This window comes from Trachinotus anak, unplaced genomic scaffold (assembly GCF_046630095.1).
Source record: "Trachinotus anak isolate AG129_WGS33_773 ecotype Australia unplaced genomic scaffold, CSIRO_AGI_Tana_v1 ptg000019l, whole genome shotgun sequence".
NCBI lineage: Eukaryota > Metazoa > Chordata > Actinopteri > Carangiformes > Carangidae > Trachinotus > Trachinotus anak.
In genome coordinates, this window is record NW_027273870.1 from 20,255,021 (window position 1) to 20,282,176 (window position 27,156).

General features: G+C 38.6%; 1 protein-coding gene across 6 annotated transcripts in view; it reads right to left on the reverse strand.

Annotated features, from left to right (window-relative positions):
- The window catches only part of fam13a (family with sequence similarity 13 member A), a 52,671-nt gene that overhangs the window by 14,781 nt on the left and 10,734 nt on the right, over positions 1-27,156 (reverse strand). For all 6 annotated transcript variants that reach the window (XM_071503756.1, XM_071503759.1, XM_071503753.1 and 3 more), the window contains exons 5-14: positions 25,246-25,393; positions 22,992-23,075; positions 22,105-22,191; positions 17,729-17,976; positions 11,997-12,038; positions 5,677-5,718; positions 5,310-5,510; positions 3,482-3,734; positions 751-809; positions 308-350 (exon numbers count right to left, since the gene is read on the reverse strand). In XM_071503756.1, coding sequence (XP_071359857.1) covers positions 308-350; positions 751-809; positions 3,482-3,734; positions 5,310-5,510; positions 5,677-5,718; positions 11,997-12,038; positions 17,729-17,976; positions 22,105-22,191; positions 22,992-23,075; positions 25,246-25,393 — 1,207 coding nt within the window. The remainder of the gene's footprint in view (positions 1-307; positions 351-750; positions 810-3,481; positions 3,735-5,309; positions 5,511-5,676; positions 5,719-11,996; positions 12,039-17,728; positions 17,977-22,104; positions 22,192-22,991; positions 23,076-25,245; positions 25,394-27,156) is intronic.

A 27,156-nucleotide genomic window follows, 5' to 3' on the forward strand; every position in this document is an offset into this window, starting at 1 on the left:
CTGATTAAAGAATAAGTAAAGAAAAGCTAAAAATCTGAGCAAGCATTCAATGAATTGTGTACTTGGCAGTTTTTGACACATTTCAGTCAAAAGAGGTTCAATACTTAGCCCTTCCTTTTCTTTCACATCCATCCTCCTACACTCTGAGATTGTGTTTCTCTCTGGTGACACATTCATTACAGATTAGTAATGAATGATCAATTTTATAAGAACAGGGAAGAGGGGAATTATAACAAGAAATGAAGCCTAACAGACACAGAGAGACTGATGGGAAAGGAACTATTAACTTGTGATTCTTTTAACATACCTGTGGAGGAGAAGGAAGGCCATCTTTTCTTGAAATGTCATTCCTGAAAAATCAGACAGTTGTACCACTTCAATAAATAAGCTTTAACTGATTTACACCAGCTTCTGTCAAACAAAACACAAGTCACAGGGTTATCTTAAAGAAACCTCAGGAAACCCTGCACAGCTTATACGCATTCATATACTATATAACTCTGCTGCCTTTCTTTATCATCTTTAGTGTATGTTATAAACATCTCAGTATGCCATACAGATCTCTTCAGATAACAACGTAGAGAAAGCAACCAGCAGCTTATCACTGCAAAACAAACAGTTGCCAACAAGTGCCACAACTTGTGTGTTTATAGGAAATGGTCAAAGTGGTGAGAAAAAGTGATTCGCCATGTGTAATCACATTTTTGAAAGTTCTTCTAAGGGATCAAGTTAAGATTTTGAAGAGCTTACCCTTTCTGAAATGTATCCATGTGGTTTTCTCCGGATCTCTCAGCAACACATTCCTTCACCTGGAAAAAAGGGTACATTCTGTCACATGTTCCAAACCAAAATGGGACAAGCTATGCTGTATTAGCATACTAAAGGGGAACACTGTGAATGCTCTTGAATCTTTTTGGACCTGAATATATATATATATATATATATATATATATATATATATAAAACACAAGATATGCTGCTAAATACCTAAATAAATGAAATAAGAAAGAAAACAGGAGTCAGTGTCACCAAGAGCATACAGCTTAGTTAGTCTTTGTTTAGTGTGTTACCATGCTAACACTTCCTAATTTGTACTAAACACAAAGACAAGCTGAGGCTCGAAGATGCTGCTTGATGAAAAGTCAGGACATCATCAAAGTTATCATAGTTCATTTTCTGTGAACGTGAATTTCTGTACCAGATTTTATGGCTCTCCATCCAACAGTATTTTTCAGACAGGACTTAAGTGGTGGGTTGACTGAACGATCGCTGCAAGCATGGCTAAAAACATCAAGCCAAAGACATCCAGAGGCTGCAGATGAGTGTGCAATGGTGCAATTTAACCATTAACTGTGTTAACTATATTAGCTTCGCAAATAGCATCTTTGACATAGATTATTAACTATTTCACATAATTTTCACACTGGTTTACAATGAACAGCACCAAGAACAACTCTCCAGAGGCTTTCAGAGCTCCTTTCATCCTCAGTGGCCCTCAGCATAACAAGCTCACATTCACAGAGACGGCTCTTCACACCAGCACAGACACAGACCTTTGCTAAAATCAAACCTCTGCTATCAGCCACTCAGCACAACAGTGGCCTAGCCAATCAGCAACACTGAGCCAGCTATCACAGACAGTATGCTGTATGTATGTCAAGGCGTCATGTGTCATCTGTACAGTTACATAAGGGGTTGGCATGGGGACAAAAGAAGAAAAACAGCGTGGCAGACTAAGATTGAGTTCCCTGAGTGTCAGAGTGTAAACTGAACAAATCTATTTCCATCAGTTGGTCGGTTGGACAGCACACAATGCGGCACTACGTTATCACACATCATTTAAGAACCAAGTGTGAATAATAATATATCTTGCTTACATGCAGCTATAGTGGAAGAGAGTCTGCAGAGACTGGATCATGTTACTACAACTACATGCTTCACACCATGTCCTCGTTGTGACTTTGACGCCTTTCACACACTCCTCATATACAGCTGTCACTGTACCACAGCACTTTTGGGCATGACTCAATGCAATGTGCTTCGCAGATTGAAGATGGCAAACCAAATATTTTATTATTTGGCTGAACTTGTAGACTGGGAAATGCAATATGGACACAATCTTGAAAAATGTTTAGGGTTGATCAGTTTGAAGGAGCCCAAAGGGACATCTTCAGACTGCTTGATTTGTCTGAACAACAGTCCCAAACCTAAAGATATTATCTATGTATGTAAACATATAATTAAGTACCAGTACAGAATTTCAGTTCCAGTACCAAAACAATTCCTTAAATCAAAACCTTACCTTTAGGAAAAAAAATGTCTTCCTATAAAACACTTTTTATTAATTTAACAAAAGATGCTAAACTTCTAAATGTTCAATGTTTTCTAAAGAGCCATACGAGAACTTTGCTTATATGAAATATGGAATACAAATCCAAGCAGCTGATGCCATCTTTCATTGCTTTTCAATGAGACCATTTTGGTCTATCCAGTGAACACAATACCTTCAAAATAAAAGCACCTCATCACACTGATCTACAAATCTGGTAAATCCAATATTGCCATGAAGCAGACCTGCTCATTGATTTGTAAGATTGTGTAAAATCCCTACTGGAGACAGCATCGCAAAATCTCTACAACCTCTAAGGATTCAGGTAACAAATAAAATAAACCTTTAAAGTAACATTCTACAGTAAAGAAGTAGCCTACTTTACTGTATCTGATTCATCTTCCCCTGAAAGGGTACAAATGCTCATCATTCAATAAAATCAGTGCTTGGAACATTGTGCTCTCCCACAGCTGAAATGACTGGTTGCTCTCTGATGGATGATCTTCTGGATAACAGCTACAGCTTCTTGCGCACTCACATCTGCACTGCTTCTGGAAAAAGTGGTTAACAATTAGTGTGGCATGCTGCATATTACAACCCACTGTACAATGAGAGAAGCAGGGAGCCATTAGGCAGCTGCACAGCTTCCTGTCATCTTCCAACTTGCTTCCATTTAGTGATTCTTGTTAACTGCAACAGACTATTATTTGCAGTGAGCCAGAAACGAGGACGACGGGGGGTTGAGCGGAGAGCGTTACCAATCTATCTGCATCACAGGTGCATTAGAGGAGAAGCTCTGTGAATGTGGTGATGCTGTTTCCAATGACAGCCCTGGAAATTGTTATTTTCCAGTATGTAAAATTGGCAGCAGTTTTACTATTGACTTCAATCTAAAATATTCAACATTTTGCAACAAATAACTGAAAGAGAAGGTTTCTGAAAGTTATCTGTTGACCTGTACCTAAGATGGACCTGTGACAGTCGGCGAAAAGACAAATGAAAAAAAAAACAAACAAACAAAAAAAAAATAAACAGGAGGAGAGCAGAATAACAGAGACACACAATGACAGAGAACAGCAGGAGTGAAACTGTCAAGATGGTGACAAAGCACAAAAATATAAGGAGATGAAGAGAAAAGGTGCGATGACTCACTGCATGCGCGTCCTGGTTGTCGGCGAGCTGCACCAGCATAGGGCTGTTTTTGGACTTCCTGGGTTTGAAGGTTTGCTCAGTGTGACCACTCTGGCCTCCCTGTGAGTCCACACTGCTGCTGCCCGTGTCCTCCCCCACGCTGCCTGAGCTGCTTCCACTGCTTCCACTGCTTCCACTGCTTCCACTGCTTCCACTGCTTCCACCTCTCAACGGGATGTTCTCCTTGTTGGTGTCTGCCCTGACGGACGCAGCTCTGTTGTCAGTCGGAAAAGAAAAGGGTGAGGAAATGAGACATTCTGCCTTCCACCTCTCCCTCTGCTGAATACTTTGGTCTGCCTTTATCAGCTTGACATTGGGTGAAATGCTTCCCGGAACTAAATGCCAAGGTCATCCTGATACCTGATTTACTTATACCTTCTCCAGCAACTAATGTGCTGTTTAGTTTTTGTGCTAATTCTATTTACTGTCTATTTACTGTCCACGCTCTTATTGAGATTTTTTTCTGCTGCCTTTGGACAAATGAACTCCTCTAATCCATGTGTCACTGATCTCTCAGATTCAACCAGGTCTCCATCAACAAGGATTAGCTTCTTACTGTGGTGACTCCAGTTGTTATGACTGTACTATGTCTCGGTGGACGAGCTTACCATGCAGAATGAAACCTTACGAATTTTTACTGTTACCAAAACACCAAATGGAAGTGGGAGCATTGAACTGAGGTACGTCTTTATTAATAAATGGAGACCAGAGTGCAAAAAAAAAAAAAAAAAATTATTTGAATTGCTACTTAAATCCTTGAAACTTTATTTTCATACAATATGCGAGAAAAAAAATCTGCAGAAACAATAAGAATATTTCAATTTATTTCAAGAATTACCCATCCTAAAGTGCCTCTTTTAGGATTTGTTCTCCCTACTTTAAAAAAAAACTAAATACACATGGTTCCCCTGATCATTTCTGTAAGACATGGTATCCTGTAATTGTTGAGTCACTTACCTCCCTGAACTAATCTAGTGCCTGGTAAATGAGCAAGCCTTTTTTATTTGTCAACAACTCTACTGGGTGGATTACTTGTTACATCATTATTATTTAACGTCCTTATTCTGTATTTTTCTAGTTTATGTTGTTTTTATTATTTTGCTGTCTTATACTGCACCAATTTAGCACTGCACTGCTCTAACACACAGACTCATGATGGGGAGGTAAAAGAAGATATTGTCTTTTTTATTCCACACATTATTCTTACGTCATAACCTGGTGCCTACATTACCCACAATGCAATTGTGCTGCTGACCATTCAGCCAGAGACTCAGGTATGTTTTGCTAGTTGTAGCTTGCATAACACACTAGCCTCAAGCAGAGCTGAGGAGCAAGCAACAGAAGTCTTGTCAAGCCCCAAGACCTGTAAACAGATTTGGATGTGTCTATTTATTTGTCATATGAGGGGGTCACCCACCATGTGAATGTGGGTGAAAAAAACGGTTCTGTATTTTTGAGTGGGTGGTGGAAAAAGGAAAAAATGAAGAGAACGTGTGTTTCTACTGCAGCCTATAGTATATTGTTACTTTAACACTGACTATGACGATGACAATGAAGGCAAATTAAACTTGACCTTGACTTAAAAGTAAAATGATTACTCTTATATTAGCTAATTTCTTCACTTTAATTGTAAGAAAATAAGACTCAAAATCATCATGGACAAAAATAAAATGATGAGAGCAAGATTTTTTTTAGTGCACTTCAGTGTTGCTACTAAAGACAAACCACCACTGATTTTACGGTGGTACCATCAACTCCCAACTTCATGATGACGCCAGACCCATCGTACCTGTTTCTTTCTCGGTGCCTTAGGCCCTCCTCCTCCTGCTCTCTGTGGTGTCGTCGTCTCTGTCGTGCAGTTGGTGTCACCGTCACCTTTGGAGACGGCGGACGTGGGGTCAGCTCACAGTCCTCTGAACTTTGATCCCCTAAAGGGTTTATATCAAAGAGGTGCTGCTCCACGGCTGAACGTATCGTCCTGTCCAGAATACTGCAGCGAAATAAAATGAGAGGCAGACAAGGTTAAGACATTTACCACTTTAAGCTCCTATAGCAGTTTCACATGATGCAGAATTTAAATTTAAATAAAAAGCGTAAATTGATTAATTTCAAGAGCAATACAATAGGATTATATGACAACAGGAAATTCCACTTACTTCACCACATCGGGTCTGCAGTGGACAGGGGAGAGGTGGTTACTGAAAGAAAAACAAGAGGGGAAGGTGAGTTAATGCTACAGAAACAGGTGGTCACAACAGGTCACTGAGCAACGCTGAAAATCCCTCGGGCTCTGGTTCTGGCCCCAGGTGATCAAGGCATCTAGCGTGCATGAGTGAGTGTTAACTTCAGCTAGGTCCTGAGAGACGCCAGTAAACCCTACTGGACAGTATGGGCAATACGTTCTACATTCACCATTCCTCTTTGTTAAAATACAAACATGCCTGTAATCTTGAGAAAACAGTGATGAGCTTTAGGTTGGTGATTATTGTTGTGTTTGGTTTATTATTGGCAGATGCAACAGTGCTTGGATTTTAACTGAAGGCTTTCCTCCAGATGTCACTTACAGTACACTTCTTTAATTAATACAAATTCAGGTTCCAGATTAGCTTGTATTCCCCAAGCTCTATTTTCTTCATTATGGTGTTTTAGAGAGTTTTATTTATCACTCTTGAACTCTTGGAAATTGTGACAGGCATTTCTTCCCTTTTTTTGACATTTTACAGACAACACAATAAATTGATTTAGTGCTTCAACGATATTTCAAATATTTGATTAGCCAACTGACAGAGAACTACCAATTTTGTTAATTGATTGATAATAAGTAATAATAGTAAGTAATCTCTTGAGCAAAAGAACTGTCATGTTAGTTCAAAATGTGAGGATTCACCGCATCATTTTGATTTATATAATTGTAAATCAAACATCTTTAAGCTGTGGCACTGTAACACTGACACAACAAGGGTCTGGTCATTTTGCACTATTTTCTAATCTATTATTATTGCTATTATTGAACATTAAACATGATTATTATTATTATTTTATATGATTATTAAACAAGTTAGTTGCACGAAAAGACATCACAATATTTTGACAAACCCCTGTAGTTTTCATCACCTGCTGCACGTCATGTCTGCTTTTCCTGGAGTACAGCTACATCAACATGTATAGGGGTGACCTGACAGAATCTTCCTAAACAGTGGTGTTGACAGTAATAGCAGAGCCTGGCAGAGGCCCCATACAGAGCACTGATACAGGGAGAGATAATAATGGAGTGATGGTACACTGTGAAGGTGACTGTGGTGAACCTGTGCAAAATGGCACGGACATGTATTGACATTATCAAAGCTGTAAACAAAGATAGTTGACCAGATGAAAAGGGAGCGAGCGCGCCCTGTTGTGTGATAACCAGATGATAATTTTGATGAGTGTAAACAACTCAAATCATAAATGTTGAGCTGTGAATATCCAGTACTTTGGTTTTTTTTTCCTGTGCTCATGAGAGTTGAGAAGTAAAGTGGAGTGAAAGTTATGTCAGCTGGGGCTCACAGGTGCTCTAAAGGCAGCAAACTAAACTGATTGATTATCCCTGGGCACAGCAGGAAAAATATTAGCCAGCTGCCTTAAAAAAGACCCGACACTGAATGCAGGAGGTTAAAGCAACAGCAAATGGTTTAATGGATTACCAATGTTGACTTAACCTCAGACCTTAATACCTGTAAATGTCACAGGCAGTCGTTCATCAAGTGCAGTGGACACATTAAAGCTGGAAATATGACAGAAGTTTCCAGATCTGTCCATGACTTTTGTGCTGGGACTTTCCCCCCAGGCTGTGGGCTGCTCCTGATATAAAGGTGATGAAAGGGTCTTATATAGGTTATACAGTTATACAGTATAACTGCTGTAGGTGCCAGATGAAGACGGTTATCATACATTTGAGAAATGTTTGCAACACCCTGCTGAACAAATGAAGGTTACTGTGCTCTATGTTGCAGTTTCAGCACTGATACTATGACAGTTTAAAACAGTGGTTCTCAACCTTCTCGGCTGGTAACCCTTTAAAGCGAAATACTGTCAACTGTACCTGCGATTCCTCGTCCCAAACTATGGCCTTAGTGTGGGCTGTTTGAGCACCCGAAGAGTGAATTTTAGCACTGTCTTCCCCAACAATGGTAAAAGAGTTTTAGATATTTTAGTTTGAAGTTGTTAGTGTATCATATTTCATCAGAATGGGACAGAAACTAAAGAAAATTCTTAAACATGAACAGAATTTTATGTCAAAGAAACATGTTTCTTTCTGTTTCAACTCTGATAACTTTGATTATCTTGTAACCTCTCCAATTTATCTTGGTATCCTATAAGAGAATTGGACTTCTTGTTGGTAACAACTGTTGTAAGAAACTGTTATTTTTCCAATTATATTGATAACTTCTTAAAACATAAGATGCATTTGATAATCATAAAAAAAGGTCAAAATCAAATGTAGCCGTTGGATCATCTTGTAGATTTAAAAGTAAAAGTCCTTTTACAAAAATTGTGTATATGGACTGTACTGAAGTTCATTTTTATGACGTCCTGAAATACAGTGACAATCTTTATTGGTGTGTACTGTTAAATTAGCTTCCTTACATGTCTGCTTTTACCACATTTAGGCTGTTGATGAAATGAGCAGCTGAGTATTGCTGCCTGTAAGTGTCAAGTGTGAAATATTTGGTAATGATATATCTTCTGGCAGCTATCATCATCCCAAATAGTGTTCAGTTTGGCACAGTGTAGAAGAAGTGTGGGAGTTTGGTAAACCACCAAAGGATGTGACATTACTGCTCAGAAAGAACTTTGGTCCACTGACTTAGTTGTAACTAAAGACGTAACAGTGTGGAACCACTCTGGTATGAGACAGGATTATTGCCTGGTCTGTAGTGGTGTCTGAGTCAGAGACTGACAAAAGAGGCCAAGGGGCAAGAGGGATGAGTCACTGCATCAGAAACATAACCACCATAATATGAATGAGCCAAACCTACAGTCCTTTCCCAAACACACACATTCTAAAAATACAAAATTATACCACCAACCCCAGTCCAGTGTCTGATCAGGAACGGATCAGCTGTTGAATTTGCAACATGATGATTCTGCAATTTCACTCCTCAGTTGTAAAAACTTTACGTGAGCTATAAAGTCTTAGAAATTTAAAGCCACCAGAGTCACCTCTCGCCTTTCTATTGTCATTGTTCAAATATAACAGGATTTATTTGATCTTAGAGAGGAGTACTGGTCTTTGACATTTTGGGAAATACACTTATTCACTTTCTCGCCAAGAGTGAGAGGAGAACACTGATACCACTCTAATATCTGTCCATTAATTATGAAGCCACAGCCAGCAGTAGGTTAGCTTAGCTTAGCACAAAGACCGGGAAATTGTGGAAACAACTAGACCAGTTGCTGTGTTCAAAGGTAACGAAATGCAAATTTTAAACTAACTTTACCAGACAACCATCGGAAACTCCAGGAAGTCACAGCACCTGTTCAAGAAAAAGCCCAGCACACAATTCCCCACTCCAGCCCCTTATGCTGTAGCTGTAGCTTCATGTTGAACAGACATATATGTAAGTGGTGAATTTTTCTCTTGGCAACAACACAATGTCCTATAACGCTGAACAATTCCTTTAAGAAATATAATGAATCTGTCTGATTGGTTTGACATACAATTTTTGAATTTACCTGAATGACCACTGACAAGTCAGGTGTGCCTGCTGTTCTTTTGTTTCCATTTTGATGGTGCCTGTAAGATCTGCTGATCTGTAAAGTCAGATCTATAATGACGTGACAGGTCGAACAATTTAATTGTGTTATTGTGCTATTTTTGTCCTGCTGAGTGTGATTTTAAAAAGCCAGCCATGCAAGTCTTTGTTTTTCCAGAGCTTTAAGTTTGCTTAGTATAATTGCTTTATTCAGGACCTTCTAACTAAGACAACTGCTTTGGAAATTAAAGTAAGAACAAAATAATATGTTTCTGTAGTTGGTGTCTGTGTATTTTAAGTCAAGTGGTCTTTAAGGTATAAAAAGTGCAGAGGAAACAACTGCAAAGCTTACACAGCAGATGCTTATACCAGTTAAATCCCCTGCACTGTGTACCCAGTGGCGTCCATTCAGGTAATCCAGTATTACAACACAGTCAGATATTAGCCAGGACGTTTAGAGTCTTTGGTCAACACACACCCAAGAAAATTATGTTGATCTACAATCCATTTTGACTGGACTGAGGTTAAGCTCCCATGTGGCAGCCTGAGATTCTCTGTATGCGAAGGAATGCAAGTACACTTCAGCAGAGAGAGAGAAAGTCTGTATGTGTGTGTGTGTGTGTGTGTGTGTGTGTGTGTGTGTGTGTGTGTGTGTGTGTGTATGTGTGTGTGTGTGTGTGTGTGAGACAAAGTGCAAGTAGGCCATGGAGTTAGTAAATGGTGAACGTGAGCAAGAGAAGTGAATGAGAGAGAGATATATAGGGAGAGAGGAAGTGTTGATGGGTTTTGGTTTTAGTCATTCAGTGATGTCAGAGAAAGAAACGGACTAGGGCTGCAACTAAAGAGTGTTTTCATTATCAGTTATTTTTTAATACATTATTTTAAAATTGTTAAAATAATTGTTGTTTGTATAAAATGTCAGAAACTGGCAGACAATTTTAATTAGCCTATATTAAATGAGCAATTATTCAAAACCCACTGATATTACCTTTACAATGATAAGGAAAAACATTTGAAAAGAATGAACAATGATTGTCTGTCGACTGACAAAATGATTAATTGACTTGTTTCAGCACTGAAACAGATTTAGGAAGAAAGTGGATTTGTTGTGCTTTACTCATTGTATTCATGATCATTAAAAGCTTCATAAAGGTAGAATATGTGCTGTATTTTGTTGTACTGGATTGCATTAGGTTGTATAGATGTACCTAATAAAGTGGCCAGGGAGTGTAGATCATATAGATATAAATACATAACTGTGTGTAAAAGAGGTTATAGATATGTACATAGCTGACTCTATGACTGACCAAATGTCTCGGCCTTAGATTAGCACATGATTTGTGACCTTTGACCTTCCAACATGGATGAAAAGGATTTGTGTTTTATTACAGTACAATCAAGTTTTTGGGTTCTATTCAGATTTACTGAGCCAGGTGCTACAAAACAAATTCTTATCAGTATTTAAGTATTTTGGTTGTCTACTGATGTATGTCCATGGTGATGTTGCTACATGCGACAGTAAGACTTAATCTGGCAATGAAATCTGAAGAAAGTTTTACAGTTCAAGCTTGGATGTCCAATTTTTGTATGACGAATGAAGTCAGAAAGCATATTCAAAGTTGTACTGTATTCTTTTTTTGTCAGCTCTGAGCACCTGTAACCTTGTTACTTTGACAACCACTGTGTCCCGTGTCTATTCAGTTCCTTACAGGAAAAACAATAAAAACCTGATCACACTGACAGTTCCCCTTGAATCATATCAGCTTTAAGGTCACATCAGCAAACAAAACCAAAAACAAAAATGTGCCAACTCTAAATGACTAACTGATGAACCAGTCACGAACAATGACTGGACAAGTTGCTATTAGTCAACATAAATGGGAAGCGTCATTGATGATTTACAGTTGATTATCAAGCAGGTGTGATCAGATAGTGCTGAAATGTTATCACTTGCATGTGCAAAAATATGAGGTTTATTGTATGTTGTATACACGTACAGTGATTCGCTTCGTTAGTATTGGTTTCATTTTTCTCACAAGACTTTATGTTCCACTTTAGCACCAATAAATTCAGTAGTATTGATTTGACATCAGATATTATGTTCATAATAAATTAATCTACCAGTTGTTGTTTTTTTTTTGATTTGTAGTCCATGAAATGTCAAAAAAGTCTGATGAAATGCAAATCCCAATTTCCATGAGTCCAGAGTGATGTCTTAAATTGCCTTTTGTTCAGCCAATGGTGCAAAACCAAATATTAGTTTACAATAATACAAATAAAAATAGAAATTCCTTTCAATTGAAATTTTTTAACAATTTTTGCTTGAAAAACTATTTCATTGCTTAATATATTAATGTAATAGTTGCAGATAAAGTAGAACAGTAGAGTTCTGTTGATCAACTAATTCATTAATCAATTGATTTCCAGATATCATTGCTCCCACTATGTTCAGTAATCTTCACCATCATTTTGAAAACAGTGTCTTCACCCAGACGTTGCCTTTTTGCTTGAGTGGTGCATATGAAACATGCCCTGTGGCTGCCTCCGCCACAATAAGCAAACAGCGGTGAACAAACTGTTGCATGTGCACGCTGCCCTGCTTTCCCTCTAACTGGTGGCTCCATTGTTTCCGATGATAATGAAGTGAGGCAGCGCACAGCCACTTCCCCCCACACCTCCAGTCCAAAACAACATACTCTCACCCAGTTGTGCCAGTGTTGTAACAGAGACAGGAAGCCTACCTCATGTAGAAAGGAGATATTGGCCGCTCTTCTTCTTGGGAACTGAAATATGAAAACAAACAGATATAATTAATTAGCTTGCACGATGTGGCTATTATATAAGTATGGCATAAAAACATTAACAACCCTCCGCCCCCACCAACCCCAACCACCCATCACTACATGTTACTGGGGCTGAAAATAGGAGCATAAGGCTGGCTTTTGTCTGCAGAATAATAGCCGTGCAGTGCTACAGATCAGTGCCTTTGTGCAACTTGTCTCGGGTAATTATTATGAACCAGCAGAGAAATGGCTGCTGCTCTAGAATATAGGCTGGTTACTGCCACTGGATGTGTGCCAGCGACACATGATAAAATTATGCAACGATAAGAGGAACTCAATGTTTGGCCCTGAATGTTGAGGTTGCTTAACATTTTCATATCCTGGCGCTAGCAGGCTGAAAATTTCATAATCACCTGGTCTTGTTTGCCTGAGCAAAGCTGAATACTGTATTATCTCCTCTAAAATCAAAGCAGGAAGAAAAGCACTGCAACCAAAACCTGCTGAACCTAAATAAGCCTGACTTTACATATGTTTATTTCATTTTACATGAGATGTTCTTACAGAATAAAATTCAATGCAAGAATGAATGACTGTAATAACTAAGCTTTATCAGCTAATAGATTCTATTATTTTACATTAATATGAAAGGAAGAATATTTTTACTATAAAAATCACTTTTTACCCCCGCTGGGATTTTATATGGATGTTCACCTGTGATAACAGTACGTGTCAGGACAATGTGAACTCTACCAGTACAGCAGATGCACACATGGTCCATTCCAGACATTTTTTTTTACATTTCAACTGCTCAACTGAGTATTTTTCATTCAGTGAATGACAAGAAGCTTAAATGCAACTATTCTGATACTTAATGGATCATTAAATTAATTTTCTTACCCAAAAATTACAAAGTTCCTAGTTCCACCCTCTTAATTGTGAGCATCTTTGTCTATTGTGAACTGCAAATTTTATTTTTTGGTTTTAGACATTTGGTTGATTTGAAGACATCACCATGAGATTTAAGAAACAGAATCATGTATATCTTCAGCAATAGGTGGTTTTGTTGTAGTCCCTTTTTCATTTTCATTTCATATCCTTTGTACTATTTACAGCTCCACAGATGCAACGAGGAGAACATTTCTGACATTCAGTGAATCATCTAAATATACTGGCATACTGGTTCTGTTTGATATGAGAAAGAGGAACAGAAAATCGATGACATCAAATTGAAATAAAGAGTTGTTATTGAGTGATTGTTTGGTACTCTGGTGTGTTTTGGTACGTGACATGCCTTCCCGTGGCTTACTGTAAGGGGCAGGCGTACCGAGAGGAGGGGAAACAACTTTCACCATTCAGGCAGCACCTCAACAAATTCAAAACAAAGGATCTAGGTTTCACGTCAGGCAGGAATCAAAACGGGTCAAAGTTCATTGGGCTTCAAAAGTCTTCTCTAATGACACAATGTACAGGAACCGTATATGTGCTCCTCCAGCCTTTGAGGTGCAGGTGTAGTTCATCACACAACACTTCCAAATTCTTGTAAGTCTCAGTGGTGAATGCCCCCCCCCAACACCCATGTTCTTAACTGGTGTTACACAGTCTGGCAGGCGTATTAAAATAATGTGTGCCTTCACAGCCGCCGTGAATTGCAAAAGCGGAAATCCTGCTTACCCACTACCTTACTGAGGGGATAACAAAAAGCTTTGTAGGGATACTCAGAAAGGGCCTGATCCCTCTGGGGCAAACGGAAAACTACCAATGACAAGTTGGTCAATCTGGACACGCTCCACGTTTTCAACATTTATAAAAATGAGTAGACAAAGGTAGTCTGGCTTAGCGGATGCTGGTCATTTGATTTTTGGCAGGGTCTTTTTCCTTCCGCCCTGCCCTGCTGTACCTTTTCCAAAATCCCTTCACAACACGTAACAAAAACACTTTCTGTTTAGATAGTTGCAGTTAGGGATTGATGTGGAGCACAGTCTGGCTGAGTACAACAATGGCACATCCCAAATGCCTCCACCCTATGGTTACATTTTTTTTGCATTTTGTTTATTAACAAAGAGGCAAAGAGTCCCATGTGTGAGTCTCTTCAGTCTTCATCCTGTTCAGGACCCCCAGACCGTCAGCTTTTAGACCGGTGCTGGACATTCTTAGAATACCTTTGAGCACAAACTGTGTGGTGGTCAAGATCCAAAGTATTTGTTGGATAAGCCTAGCTAAGCTATGCTTGGTATATGCTCATTCCATTAGGAAAAGGTGTTAAAGCAAAACAGAGGCCTCCACGCTTTGGGTTTTAAACAGAGGCATGGAAAACCTGCACATGAATGCAACAATTTACAGATCAAAAAATGTTTGTCTTCAGTTCTTACATGCATCTTATTCTGTGTCAAGTCTCTTTATGATGACCATTACCTTGGCTGCACATGGCACATTGACAGTAAAATCAAGATGACACAGCACAACACCACATTTGTATTTGATTAGCAGGAATACCAGAGCTTAAAGGCCTAATTTGGATCTGTAAATATGACAAAGCAGTGTACTGCATGACAAACAGTAGCATCTTTCAAAGGGTAGTGTCTAATGATTATATCAATTGATCTATTTCACATCCACATGTGCTCAGAGAAAAGCAGCTAATCCAAACATTCGGGATGCTGACAGATATGAATGTTTGGCATTTATGCTTGTGAATGTTAGTCAATTATAAATATCATTGATGACATTTCTGATGATCAATCAATTAATCAACGGTCTTTTCGGTACTGGCTGGACTACATAATTGATTTTTATCATTTTTATTATTGAATATTGACTCGGGAGCATGCTAGCAGTCCTGTTTTTCCTCTCAGTATCAAGCCATGCATCTAACTTTCAGCCTCTGAATCGTCACTGAAAATGTCCTTACTGGTGCGGAGTCTCAGGCATGAAAAACTGGGCCTCTTTAATGAATTGCTATTTGCTAACAAATATGGTTGGTTTTGACTTTGTACTTATACATATCTTCAGACTTTAATGACTGAGAATCTTTATTGACATTAAAGCTTAGTACATTTAAGGGCCTCTGCCCTGCATGTGATCAGGAAAGAAAGGCCCTTCAGCAACATGAAAGGTGCAGCAAAACCAGTCTGTTCCAGCCTGTAGGTTCCTGCTGTAAATATGTGCTGTCAGGCTTTCAGGCTGATGGATGAGACTTCCTGACAGCCAGCCAACAATACTGTTAAACCCACAGGGAACCTGCACTCACACCACACTGTAATGTTCCTCACTCCCACCTATTTCCAATACTCTTCTAAGAAAACCAATAGTTACATCACAGGATTCAGTGAACCATGGCAACTCCACACAAAAGCCAGCATGCATCCCCTACGTGTAACTACGCCATGCTACGAACAAAATATGTTCACATGATGCTGCTATGTTGGCTCATTTGGCGTATGTGGTGACTGAGGCTGGTGCCATATTTCAGAGCACTGTGGCATACAAAATTACTGCATTAAATTATTTGATAAAGAGAAGCCTAAGTGTGATAAAACTCATAGGAAACCTATAATGTGATGATTTTCTTTGAAGGAACTGGGTGACTCAGGATAGTGGGTAGTCGAAGGGTTAAGGTGTCAAATCTAACACATATGTCAACATACAGATAAAAATAGATTCTTAACCACCAACAAGGTGTAAACATACTTCATAAATTCCTGACTTCATATTTCACACCTTATAAAAATAAAGGTTATGAATAAAATAGAAAAAAAAGCACAACAAATACTACACAAAAGCAGTTTTTGATTTTGTCACTCCCAATATGTTTAATTCATTTGTGGCCCATTGTGCTGTGCTGCTGGGTGACTGACACATACCTATGGAAAGCGACAGCAAGCTGACAAGTAGACATGAGAGCAGCTACAGATATGAAAACAGAGATTTCCACTGACAGAAAATTATCATGTATTTGCTATTGGTTTATGTGCCAAAATCACAACTACTTAAAACTGAAATCATGTTTCATAGAAACTTTTGAAACGTTTGTTCAAAGATTTGTTGGACACGAGTGAGCATCAAAAGCTTTCTTACATTAAAGAGGGTGAACTCATTTTACTCTTTTGCCTGCTGCAGGTGTCTATTAGTAAATACCAGTGAGTTCATATCGGTGACGCACATTACTGGGGTCTCCCGTCACGCTGTCTGTAAATCAGTCACCCAATACCACCTGGCAAGGAGAATTTCAGTGTGTGGGGAGAGAATCCAACAGAAGATTTACTGGTACCATGACATAGTGAGGACAGCTCTTACCACTTTAAAAGTATTATATTTGTCACCTCATGTGCGCCATTCAGCTGTAATGGTGGGCCTTGTTGATTTAACAAATTTTAGGCTACACAAGGAAAACTGTTCATTATCTCGGGGATAAAGAGCAAAGAAAAACTTAATGAGGTTGACTTTCTTAAAAACAGAACTTTAAAAGTATTTGATATTTGATTTGTATTACATACTCTGTGATTAAAAAATACATTATATTTATATGATTAAAAAAATATATAAACTGGTGCAGTGAGATTTGTAATACAGTACAGACGTATGTCTGACAGCAAGCTGTGTGTGTGTCATATTAAACTTTTATGTAATGTGTTAATGGATCTGGTGCTGACACGGTTTTAAGCCCCGATTAATGTCATACTAAAGGTCATAGGTGTGGTCTGCAAGCTGTAGTAGAAGCCAAAACAGCGTCATCATTTCTCATCTTGGTGTGTTAACATCACACACAACATTTATTGCTTTACTCCAGATTATATTTTGCAGTTTTTTCACCGAGAAAAATTCTACATACAGTCTATCATCAGGAAGAGATTTGACCTAAATATTAACAATATAATTTCTGGTTTCAGATAAACTGGATTTGGTGATCACCGTTAAAGATAAAACAGCAAATTTAAGACAGCCCCAACAACGGGCACAGCTGTAGCCTGGCTATTCCAGAACCGAGGAAACTCGACACCCAGTGGTTCCAGTTTCAGCTTCTTATAATAGGCTTGTTTGCATGCCAAAGGCACTTTGCCACAGGGCTTGACTGTCAGACACTCAAGATTCTTCACCCTTACCCTCGACTGCTAGCACATCATCTATGCAAACAGTGGTCATAACCTATTTACCACCGCTAGAATCCCCCTTTGTACTCCAAATTGGAACTGGAAACACTGAAAGCAAGACGGCGTCACAAAACGAAAGCAGAAATTGTATAACATTTAATGTTAGGAATGTGGCAATTAAGCTTTATTTTGTATTATATGACCCTAGTTTTTCTTTTATAGCAGCTATAAAGGATCATACTTACAGATAAAACAGTGGTCTAATCAAATCAAAAAACTGCAGGAGCAGCTGACTACATTTCACAGTGTACCTGCATTCAGTTTTTGACTACGTACTTTGTTTTTTCGCTCAGGGTGTCAAGTTGGTGGTTGATGAATAATAATCTAAAACATACTTTGCACCTAGGGCTGCACCAGTTGCATTCCTGGTTTCCAGGAATGCAACTTACAGCATGCTGTCACTGTTTCATCTGCTCTTAAAAACAAGATGGGTCAAAAAATAATTTCTGCAAAAATAATAATTGATATCCAAATGCTTAAACTTGCAAAAGCTTAAGTTAGTATTTCAAATTTCCTCTGTGCATGCGCTTTCATCACACTGACCTGCTGAGGGCCTCCATGCTGCCAGAGGGGCTGACATCGATATGGCCGTAGTGCAAGGCGGTGTCTGGGCTGTCTTGGCGAGCCATAGGTATGGGACTCGTCTCCATCGCCTCAGGACTGGGGCTCCTCAGCTCAGAGGTCAGGGGCAAAACTATCGGTATGGAGAGGGGTCTTGCATGGGGTAACCGAGAAGAGTGGCTGGGCTGAGGGACAACTTCTGGCCCGCTGTCACGCTTCCCTTTCCTCACCTGTTTTAGAGCGAGAGAGGGAGAGAGAGAGAGAGAGAGAGAGAGAGAGAGAGAGAGAGAGAGAGAGAGAGAGGAGAGATGCCAACAACAGGTGAGTCTCGTGAGAGGAAATATAAGATACCACAGGAGGGAAATAATACATGGCTAATATATCTGCTGAATCAAGCTCATACAACCACAAACAGCTTTCAGCCTTTGCTCGGGTTACAATAAAACATGCACTCGAGGATCTTCTGAGGTGAGGCAGAGAGCAATAAAACAACCACAAAAGAGGTTAGATAAAACTGTAAGGTTAGAGTGATGTTTGCCTTACCGTGCTGACCCTGAGTGGGTATAAACAGCGTGAACCGCCAATCGTAGTGTAGGAGAAGAACCTTAACCTAATTACAGCCACATTGTGAGAAGTACCCTTCTGCATTTTTACTGTTTCAACCGAGGAAACCTGAGAGAAGTGTTAAAGAATGTGCCAAGAAGCTTTCTTTTAGTATATATGGAAAGAACTCGTACAGTTGCCCATGTACACTGAGGCCAAACAGGAGACTGGCTGTGGTAAACAGAGTATAAAATGGGTCTGACGCCAGTAGCTGAAGTATTGATAATTGTCAAAAACACCCAATGCTAAAAGAGGCCTCTGGATAAATGTCTGTTGGTTGAGTTAAAAGGCTTACTTTTTTTCTTTACACCAATTATCAGTGGAACATCTCCATTTGGGGTTAAACTTAATGGGTTGCTCTAAAATCTATGGATGCTGCCTCCATTTAGACATTTAGTCTCTAGTGCACTTAATGGGTGAAACTCTGGGAACATAATTAGCTCAACAAGCTTCTTTAGCTAGACCTGGTATGGATTTTGCCCCTCGGGGCTTTCTAATTGATTTAGCTAAATTTGTCATTCACAGAAAACACAGAGGGGAAAAAAGAGATGAAAAAGAATGTGGACATTAGGTTGTTTTCAGGGGTTCAGAGTCTGTTTTGTCATACAGTTATCATGGCGACACCATGGACCAAGTCCCCATTCTCAAATCTGTGGAAATGGGTGTTTTGATAATAGATTTGTGTTGGTGTGATTGTGCTGTTGTCTTGACGGGTCTGTGGTGTTAGGTTTGTTTATGTCTTATTTTGCTTTATGAGAACAATCAACAGAAAAGTTAATATTTAAAAAATGTTGTGGAGTGTACATGTAGATGTAGAGTGTATGAAATGGCAAATAAAAAAAGAAAAGGATGCTCCTTGTTTCACTTCTTTCATGTGGCACTATAAATTTACATATTTTTCTTTGTAATGTATAATGGTAGTAATGGGAAGTTAGTCAGTAGACTCCAGATGACTTTCAACACTGCTATGCAGCCTGCAATCCTGGTTCTCGGTTTCTGCCTAGGCATAAAAACGAGCACAAACAGAGCAACAACAAGTAGGAGCTAAATAGGCCAGATGGCAAAGAAGCCTGACAAACCAAAATAAGGATATGACCTGGTTTCTAAATCATGGATTAACTAATAATTTGAGGTTTGTGACAAGAATCTCAGAAGACTAAATTAAACCAAATAAGATATTCAGAACTAAAATGTTTTACTTTGCTGAGCTTTCTCCCCTGTTATCTGCTATAATGGAAAAGCAGTTGTAGCTGGCCTGAGAGCAACCTATACCTCTGTTAACTGATCTCTATTCACTGACTGGTGACAGTTCATTTCACAGATGTCTAGTTTTTCAGAAGTGAACATGCAATCTGATCTACACCTGTTCTTCTTTGCACAACCACCACAACCACCACAAAAACTAGACTTTTTCATATAGTGGCTGTTGGTATAAAAAGCTGACACTTTCCATTTTGAAAAAGTACAAGATTTTCGTGTGGTCTGACCATAGCAAGAGAATTGTTCCATTAATCATATTAATTCAACCGCAAGCATTTAGTAAAACTCTGCCAATAATAACAAAGTCAAAGCTCATGTATTGAAACGTACTCATCAACTTCCCCTTTGATTACACATTCATCCTCCTTAATGACAGGTGCATCATAAATCAAACACAACACCTTTAGGGCACCTTAACTGAAGGGTGTGTGTGGGTGTGGGTTTGTTTTGTTTGAGTGTTTTTTCTCTCACTACTAGGCCTGACCTGAGGCACATAAGTTCTGTGTAAGACTTGCAACACACCCCACAGTGCCACAGCACCAACCATGTGGTGTAGCTTTAATGATGTGTGAGTGGTGACCAATCCAAAAATTACACTTTTAACTGTATCTGTGTGTAGCAGTGGCGAGCATTGAGGCCAAATTTGTGTTGGGTTTGGCCTTGAGAGTTATTATCGAAGAAGTCCTACAGGAATGTTGATGTAGCTGTAAAAGTTAATATTTATGGTGATGAATCAGTTTGATTAATCATTAAGAAGGTCAAGCTATTTACAGTAAACACTATTTTCATTTACATAGGAAATGAGGGGTTTCTGTGGAATCAGCAGCTGGATCATTCGTTGGCTGTTTCAGAGGGTCCTAAACATCAGACTCTTGTCATTGTCATATTAGTTTACTGCTGATGGCCATTGGTCTGCCACCAGCCGTTTCACTTGAACACTGTGTTGCTATAGCGACCCCCACTGGCACAGCCTATGGCAGTTGTTGCTTAACTGACATTGCTACATCAGCAATTTGCAAATGCCCTTGTTGGAGCATTAAGTCTAGGTGCTCCTTTTGTCACAGCTGTTTTGTGATTTCTGACTTGTAATTTAGACGATTTAAGGCTCAAACTACATTTACTGCCATTTCATCTGCAAATTTATCCACTATAAGATGCCCTCGAAAAATTCAAGTATCCATGGCGATGATAATTGGGTAAGTGTCTGAAATCTCCATTTATTGCTCACCATTTTGTGTCGATAATACAGGGAGTGGTGAAAAGGGGGTTGATTTTTGACACAGCCAGTATTTCTATGATTTTTTTTTTTTTACTGCTAACCAAGCCAGCCCATACAATAGCTATCTGGAGCTGCTAATGTTCTGCTAATGCAACACACTCACTCACTAACGCTAACTGTTGAATTGCGTGCACATTTACTAGATTCAGCTAGCCTATACTTTTGTGAATCCAGTTTTCTTATCACTGAGCTACTTCATTTTTTACCATATCTTTGTTCTAACTCTGGTTGATCTAATCATTTTCTGATTTGTAATCACTTACATTAACTATGTTGTTTTGGCTGCACAGTTTCACAATTACTTTCAATAAAACCTCGTGCGTTTGCCTTGTTGCATAGCTGTGCACCTACATGCATAGTGAGGTAGGGGCCTCTCAGCTAAACATTTTGTGTAATTACATACATTTAAAAACCAAAAGATTTTTCACTGACCACTGAGGGAAGGAAACAGTCTTCATGAGCAGATATTTTTACTCCCTTGAGATTATCTTGCTGTCAGTCAGCATTTCCTTTATCTCTACAGTGACACTGGTCTTGATATATACACCACATTTATGGCGTCAGATCTTTGTCCAAAACTGCCTTCGAAACAACCACAGAAAGATTATTTCAGTCCATCTTTGTTGTCAGAGATGAAGCCAACCTCAGAGGAATCACTCATCATTTTAATCGAATATATAAATAAATGTATGCTAATTTTGAATTTATCTGAGACCACAGGAGCAGAGGATAAAACTTGCTAAAACTAAATTAAATGTATAAAGTGTAGCTCTCTTATTCATTCAAAATAAATGAATATTGAGCATGATTTCTAAAACTTGCACACAAACAGGAAATTTCCAAGCTTTAATTCCACTCAAATCTATGGCCAAATGCTGTTTTTGTGGCAGGGCTCATCTGTAATAATACCACAACAGAGCTGGAGGAGCATAACATAGCCCATCTTTGTCTCTTACTGCAAATAAGTGTGTTGTTGTTTCCTGCAGCAGATTGCCTTTATCAAATCACATCATGTGACTGGGCAGCGAGGCCACAGGCATCAGAGGCTGTCTGAAAGATGACCTCAGGCTAATCAGCACCAAGGCAATACTGCAGATAAGAAAGCAGGAAGTATTTATTGGAAAGGGTGAGAAAAGACTGTAGTAAACCATGAGGCCAATCCCTGAAACAAGAACAATTAATCACACTGACAGTAACAAACAGTTATTTTTTGTACCTTCTTCTTCCTTGGTCTTGCCTTTGGAGTGTTAGTGGAGGATTTGCTCAGATGATCTGCATTTTCTGGCAGGTTGTTTTGTCCGACCTTGGAAAATGCATAGAAAGAAAATGATAGTATGAAAAAAACAGAAAGAGAATAAACACATTTAAATGTTTATTGTAGCATGAAACATGCATTCATTGAGACAGCCACGAGCATTTTACACAACCAGGAAAATGTATATTATTATTGAGGAAAATAAAGTCGGGCTGCAAGATAATACTGATCATTTTACTGCATGTTGTCATAAAAGTTGACAAAATTTGACTTGCTACAGTAGCTGCTCTTAGGAAAATAAAATTAGACGTTTAATAATTTCTAAGGGAAAAAAACAAAAACAAAAAAAATAAATACAAAACTGTGTAAGAAGTGCAAGAAAATGCTAATTTCAACAGTGCTATTTTAAACATCTCTATCATGAGAACAAGTGATAAGTTATCAGTAATGTCTGTTATATACCAGGTCATCACCTATTCACACTGAGTGACCTCAAATACCATTCCAGGCAGTGTAGACAAGTCAGCTGACACTCATAACATCTTTAAAACTCACAGAAAACCCACACAGAAATGTCTTTGGTGTTGGAAAACAGCTTTTCCAAAACATGCCCACGTTATGTTAATCACGTCACACAGATCACATGGTTGGTGTTAAAAAGGACTATATAAGGGAATTTGAAGGGTTCACGCAAGTTTGACCTGGGAATGTCAGGCATAAACAACAACACAGCATTTCCCAGCAGACAGACTCAGACAAAAGCTTCCATAACACGTAAACTCCAGAGCGTTAATGCATAAACAAAGACGCACACATGCAGGCGTGCTACTGAAAAGCCGAGCACGCACTTTCGTCCTGGGAACTGGTGTCGGTATCTCTGCATTGAGGTGGCTGGGTGACGTCTTTGTGTCTGTGTCTGTCACATGCGCTTCCTGGGATCAGAGAGAGGACAAAGAAGACGGTCATTCTTTGTATTTGTAATCCATGTCTTACATACAGTAAAGTAATAGGAGCAACAAATCACTCTTAACAGAGGCTAGGAGGCTTTGCTCTCCAGTTATTATTCTTGTAACTGTAGCCGCATATATACAGTAGCTATAAAATATCTTTTTACAATCAAGCCGTCCTGGGTATTTGTGTCCTACTTTTGCTTTTCTTCTGAGAGCCCCAACAACAGGGATCAGAATAGATTTAGACAGGTTGACAATTGGCATCCTCAAACACATACAGTCACATAAACACTTTCATGTACACCTTCTGCTCGTCATGATTTTATGGCTGAAGGTAAAGGCAACACCAGTGATCATATGTGCTGCCTTCAAAGGCACTAAGAGGAAGGTCAGGAGGCGAATGTGTGTGTGTGTGTGTGTGTGTGTGTGTGTGTGTGTGTGTGCGCGTGCACATATGTGTTAGTGTTTTTGTGTATGTATGCATGTTTGTGTGTAAGACAATCTTGTCTGACCGAGGGGTTTCCCATGGGTCAGCGGGATCTCATGTGGCAGTGCCCTTACAGGCGTTCACAACATGGCATGAAATTTGTGACTGTAAATGTTATTACAAAAAAAATGCTCTTATCCTCAAAGAGTTACCAGATTTAATTTTACTGTTACAAGAAATCTGGACCTTTGGATTTCAGGTTGCCTGTAATCACTTGATTTCTAAAATGATTAACATGTTCAGCAGTGTTTTTCGCGTTTTAACTATGGTGTCACATGGGAGCTATGTTTGGCAGGAGAGGTTCCCTGTTAGACACGAGAGATCAAACCCAGGGGGAGCTAAATACCTTGATCATTGCCTGGTCACCCCACTGTGACATCAGACGGTCCATGTCACGTTTCACACCAATAACACAGTCATCAATCAACAATAAAGGTGTTGTCTCTAGACTGTGGTGAGGGATGCCTTTCCAAAAGCAGAAATGCAGACAAGGCTTTGCCATTCTGCTTGTGATGCAAAAGTTCATGTTGTTCATTGCAGCTGTAAATTGCAGCAGTAAGCATTCTTCTCATTTAACCTTCTTTATGGGTCAGAAACAAACTTCAGTTTATTGTAACTTTATGCTACACTTAATTACATCTTGATCAAAAACAAGTCCAAATTCTTTAAAAATATTAAACATGTCATGCTAACTGAGATGGTTAGCATGTCTTTGTTTGCACTGTCACAGCATAAAGTACAAAGCTTTGATTCTTTGAAAGGAATTTTTGAGGAGAGTTTATAGGTTATTACCAGTTATGGAGTCAATTTATTCAATTTTGAGTTTTATAACAAATAAAGTTTTATAGGTTGAGAAAATTCTGCAAGTTCTTATACTAAATTAACTAATTCAAAACCTATTTGACTGTCTTAGAAATGCAATGTCACAAAGCTGAAAATAGGGGTATTTTTGATAGCTCATAAAAAGTTTTGTTGTGGAAATGGCCATTATTTTTACAGAATAGAGAATAAAATTACAATTTTAAAGATTCTAAAAACAATTTAGTTTTTACTGTGTGGTCAAACATTTTTTGAGGAAGGATGACTTTGGAGTCATTACTTATAGATTTCTGAAACCATGGCTACCTTCCTGAATTTTTATATATTACATGTACATGAAACAAGTGAAATTATATCACAAATTAATAATAATCTAAATCAATTAACCAAAATATTCATGTATGATTTAGTGTGTTGCGTTTGGTTTGTTCTTTCTTCATGTAACAAGACACAACAACAAGCAAAACCAGCAGACCAGACAAACCAGCTGATCAATAAAGACTTCAGCTATCGAAGCAGCAAATATAAATCAACAACCGGAGACTCAAAACAGCCACCTGTGGAGGAGTTCTTCCTGTGAGGCTGTGATATAAGATCAATACTTGAATCAAATTTAGCTTGACATCATTTTGTCCTGTATTTATTTATAAACCACCGGTCTCCAAGCGGATGGGCAGAGGGTGAGGTCACAGGGCAGAGGAGGAATTCACACTTTCTCAAGTGCATGGACACAACATGTGACTCACAGTTAGTAGTCTTACCAGCTGCACTACATTGTACTGACCATCAGCAGCAATCTATTCCATATAAACATCAGCACCTGCTGTTCCAATGAGTATACAACACCTTGACAATGATAAGGGTTGAGAGTTCTTCTGTGCAGCCTTCTTTTTCTTTGTCTGTCTCAAATATATTGCTGTAGTTCTGGATGAGCTTGACCATGATCTTGTTGCAGATATTTTGGTCTCTCATCGCTTCGAAACCAGGAGCCACGCTGGAAAATAGAGAGAAGAGACAAAACACATAAATAAAAGCAGAGTAGAAATTATGTTGAGAATGTGTTAATGAATGACTTTCTGGTTTTGATTTTACTTTAAAAGAACATATTTTTAATCTGCTGCGTTGAATGAAAATATGGCTCAACAATGATTCTGGTTCAAGTGTAAGATGGAAATTGAAACTTAGTCATCAGTTAGCTGACCTGATTAACATAGCAGAATTCAGCTGCCCCTGTAAGTACAGCGTCTGATGCTACTGGGTTGTTACTAAACAGCTGTGTGAGGTATACACTTGGCTAAAGGCCTAACTTTAGGCCTAATTATATAACATTAACACACACAAGTACAGGCTGTGATGAAGAGAACAGTTTGTACATATGAAACAGTATCCAGTACAGTTTCTTCTTCTCGGTTTTCTCCAGTGAGACTTGATCTATTTTCTATGCAGGGTTCCCGAGGTGGAACACCCCACTTTAGTACTGGAGATGCCCGGCAGTCACCAGTCTGGAGAACAGTGCAGCTGTATATCAGGAACTGTAGGAGTATGAGTTGTAACACACTGCCCAGTAAGCCCATCATAAAAAGACTAGTGAGAACAGAGGTACTTAGCTGAGCAGCTGCAGGGAGTCATATGAAGCCAATGACTGCATCATTTATTTATGAACAACAGAGTAATATTTGAAAACACATTAAGGTTGGACTGGTTTCTATATGTCATATGACATTTATTTCAAATTTGTTCACTAGACTGAATTAGTGTTCTCAGAGTGTGACCATTGATTAATATAATGTCAGAATAAAACATCTGATTTCAGAGCTTTTTGTAAATCAAAAGGTGCATCAACATTTTTTTTCCATTCATGCTTGACCCACATAGGAAACCAGTATTCAGACAGTTCTTTCTTAAACAATGGCAGAGCAGTTTAAACACAGGTAAATATAAAGTAATATAAAGAAGTTCTGTCGTGGACTATTTATGATCAAACTCTGGATTTCAGGAATATCATGTGCAGACACAGTGCACTGAAAAACATTATGATTTTAGCTTCTTTAAATAAGCTACAGCACCATCTGCTGGCAAACATTTTGACAGAAACAAAGAACAGCAGCCATGTGTTCAATATGTTCTCTAGCTGTTATGTTAGTACTTTTGGATTCATTTGTATTTTTAAATATATATTTACCAGTTTTTTTTCTTGTATTGGCTGCACTTTAGTATTAAAAATCAGTTTCCATTTTGAAACACAGGACAAAACCTCTATTCTTTTTTTTAAGTAAACACTTAAAAACTTATTTTCCTGTTTTTAGTTATGGATCAAAGTTGCCAAGCCAAGTAAAATGTCTGTGGAGGCAACTTGATTTGAGGTTTATTATCTAACTCATCATGTTATAAGTTCATGTTATAAGAGTAGAATCATTCTACCCATGCTTCTGCTCTGGCATATGAAACCAATGTTTAATATCTGACTCACCAAACAGAAATAGTGGGAGGATGATTGAATCCCTCAGCATCTGTTGTTATGACTGTCTGCCTCACTATTTTTCTTTCTGACTTACTCTGTTACTGTTATTTAAAGACTGCAACAAGCAGAGGTTAAGACACCAAACAAAAACCTTCAGGAATGTCAGTTATGTTCTTCAAGGATATGAAATAGGCCTAAAGGAAAAGAAATATTATGAATAAGTAAAGTTTAGTCTAGTCAGCCTATGCTCTTCAGTGTGGCATTTATTAAATGTTAACCCAGTATATGGAATTTGG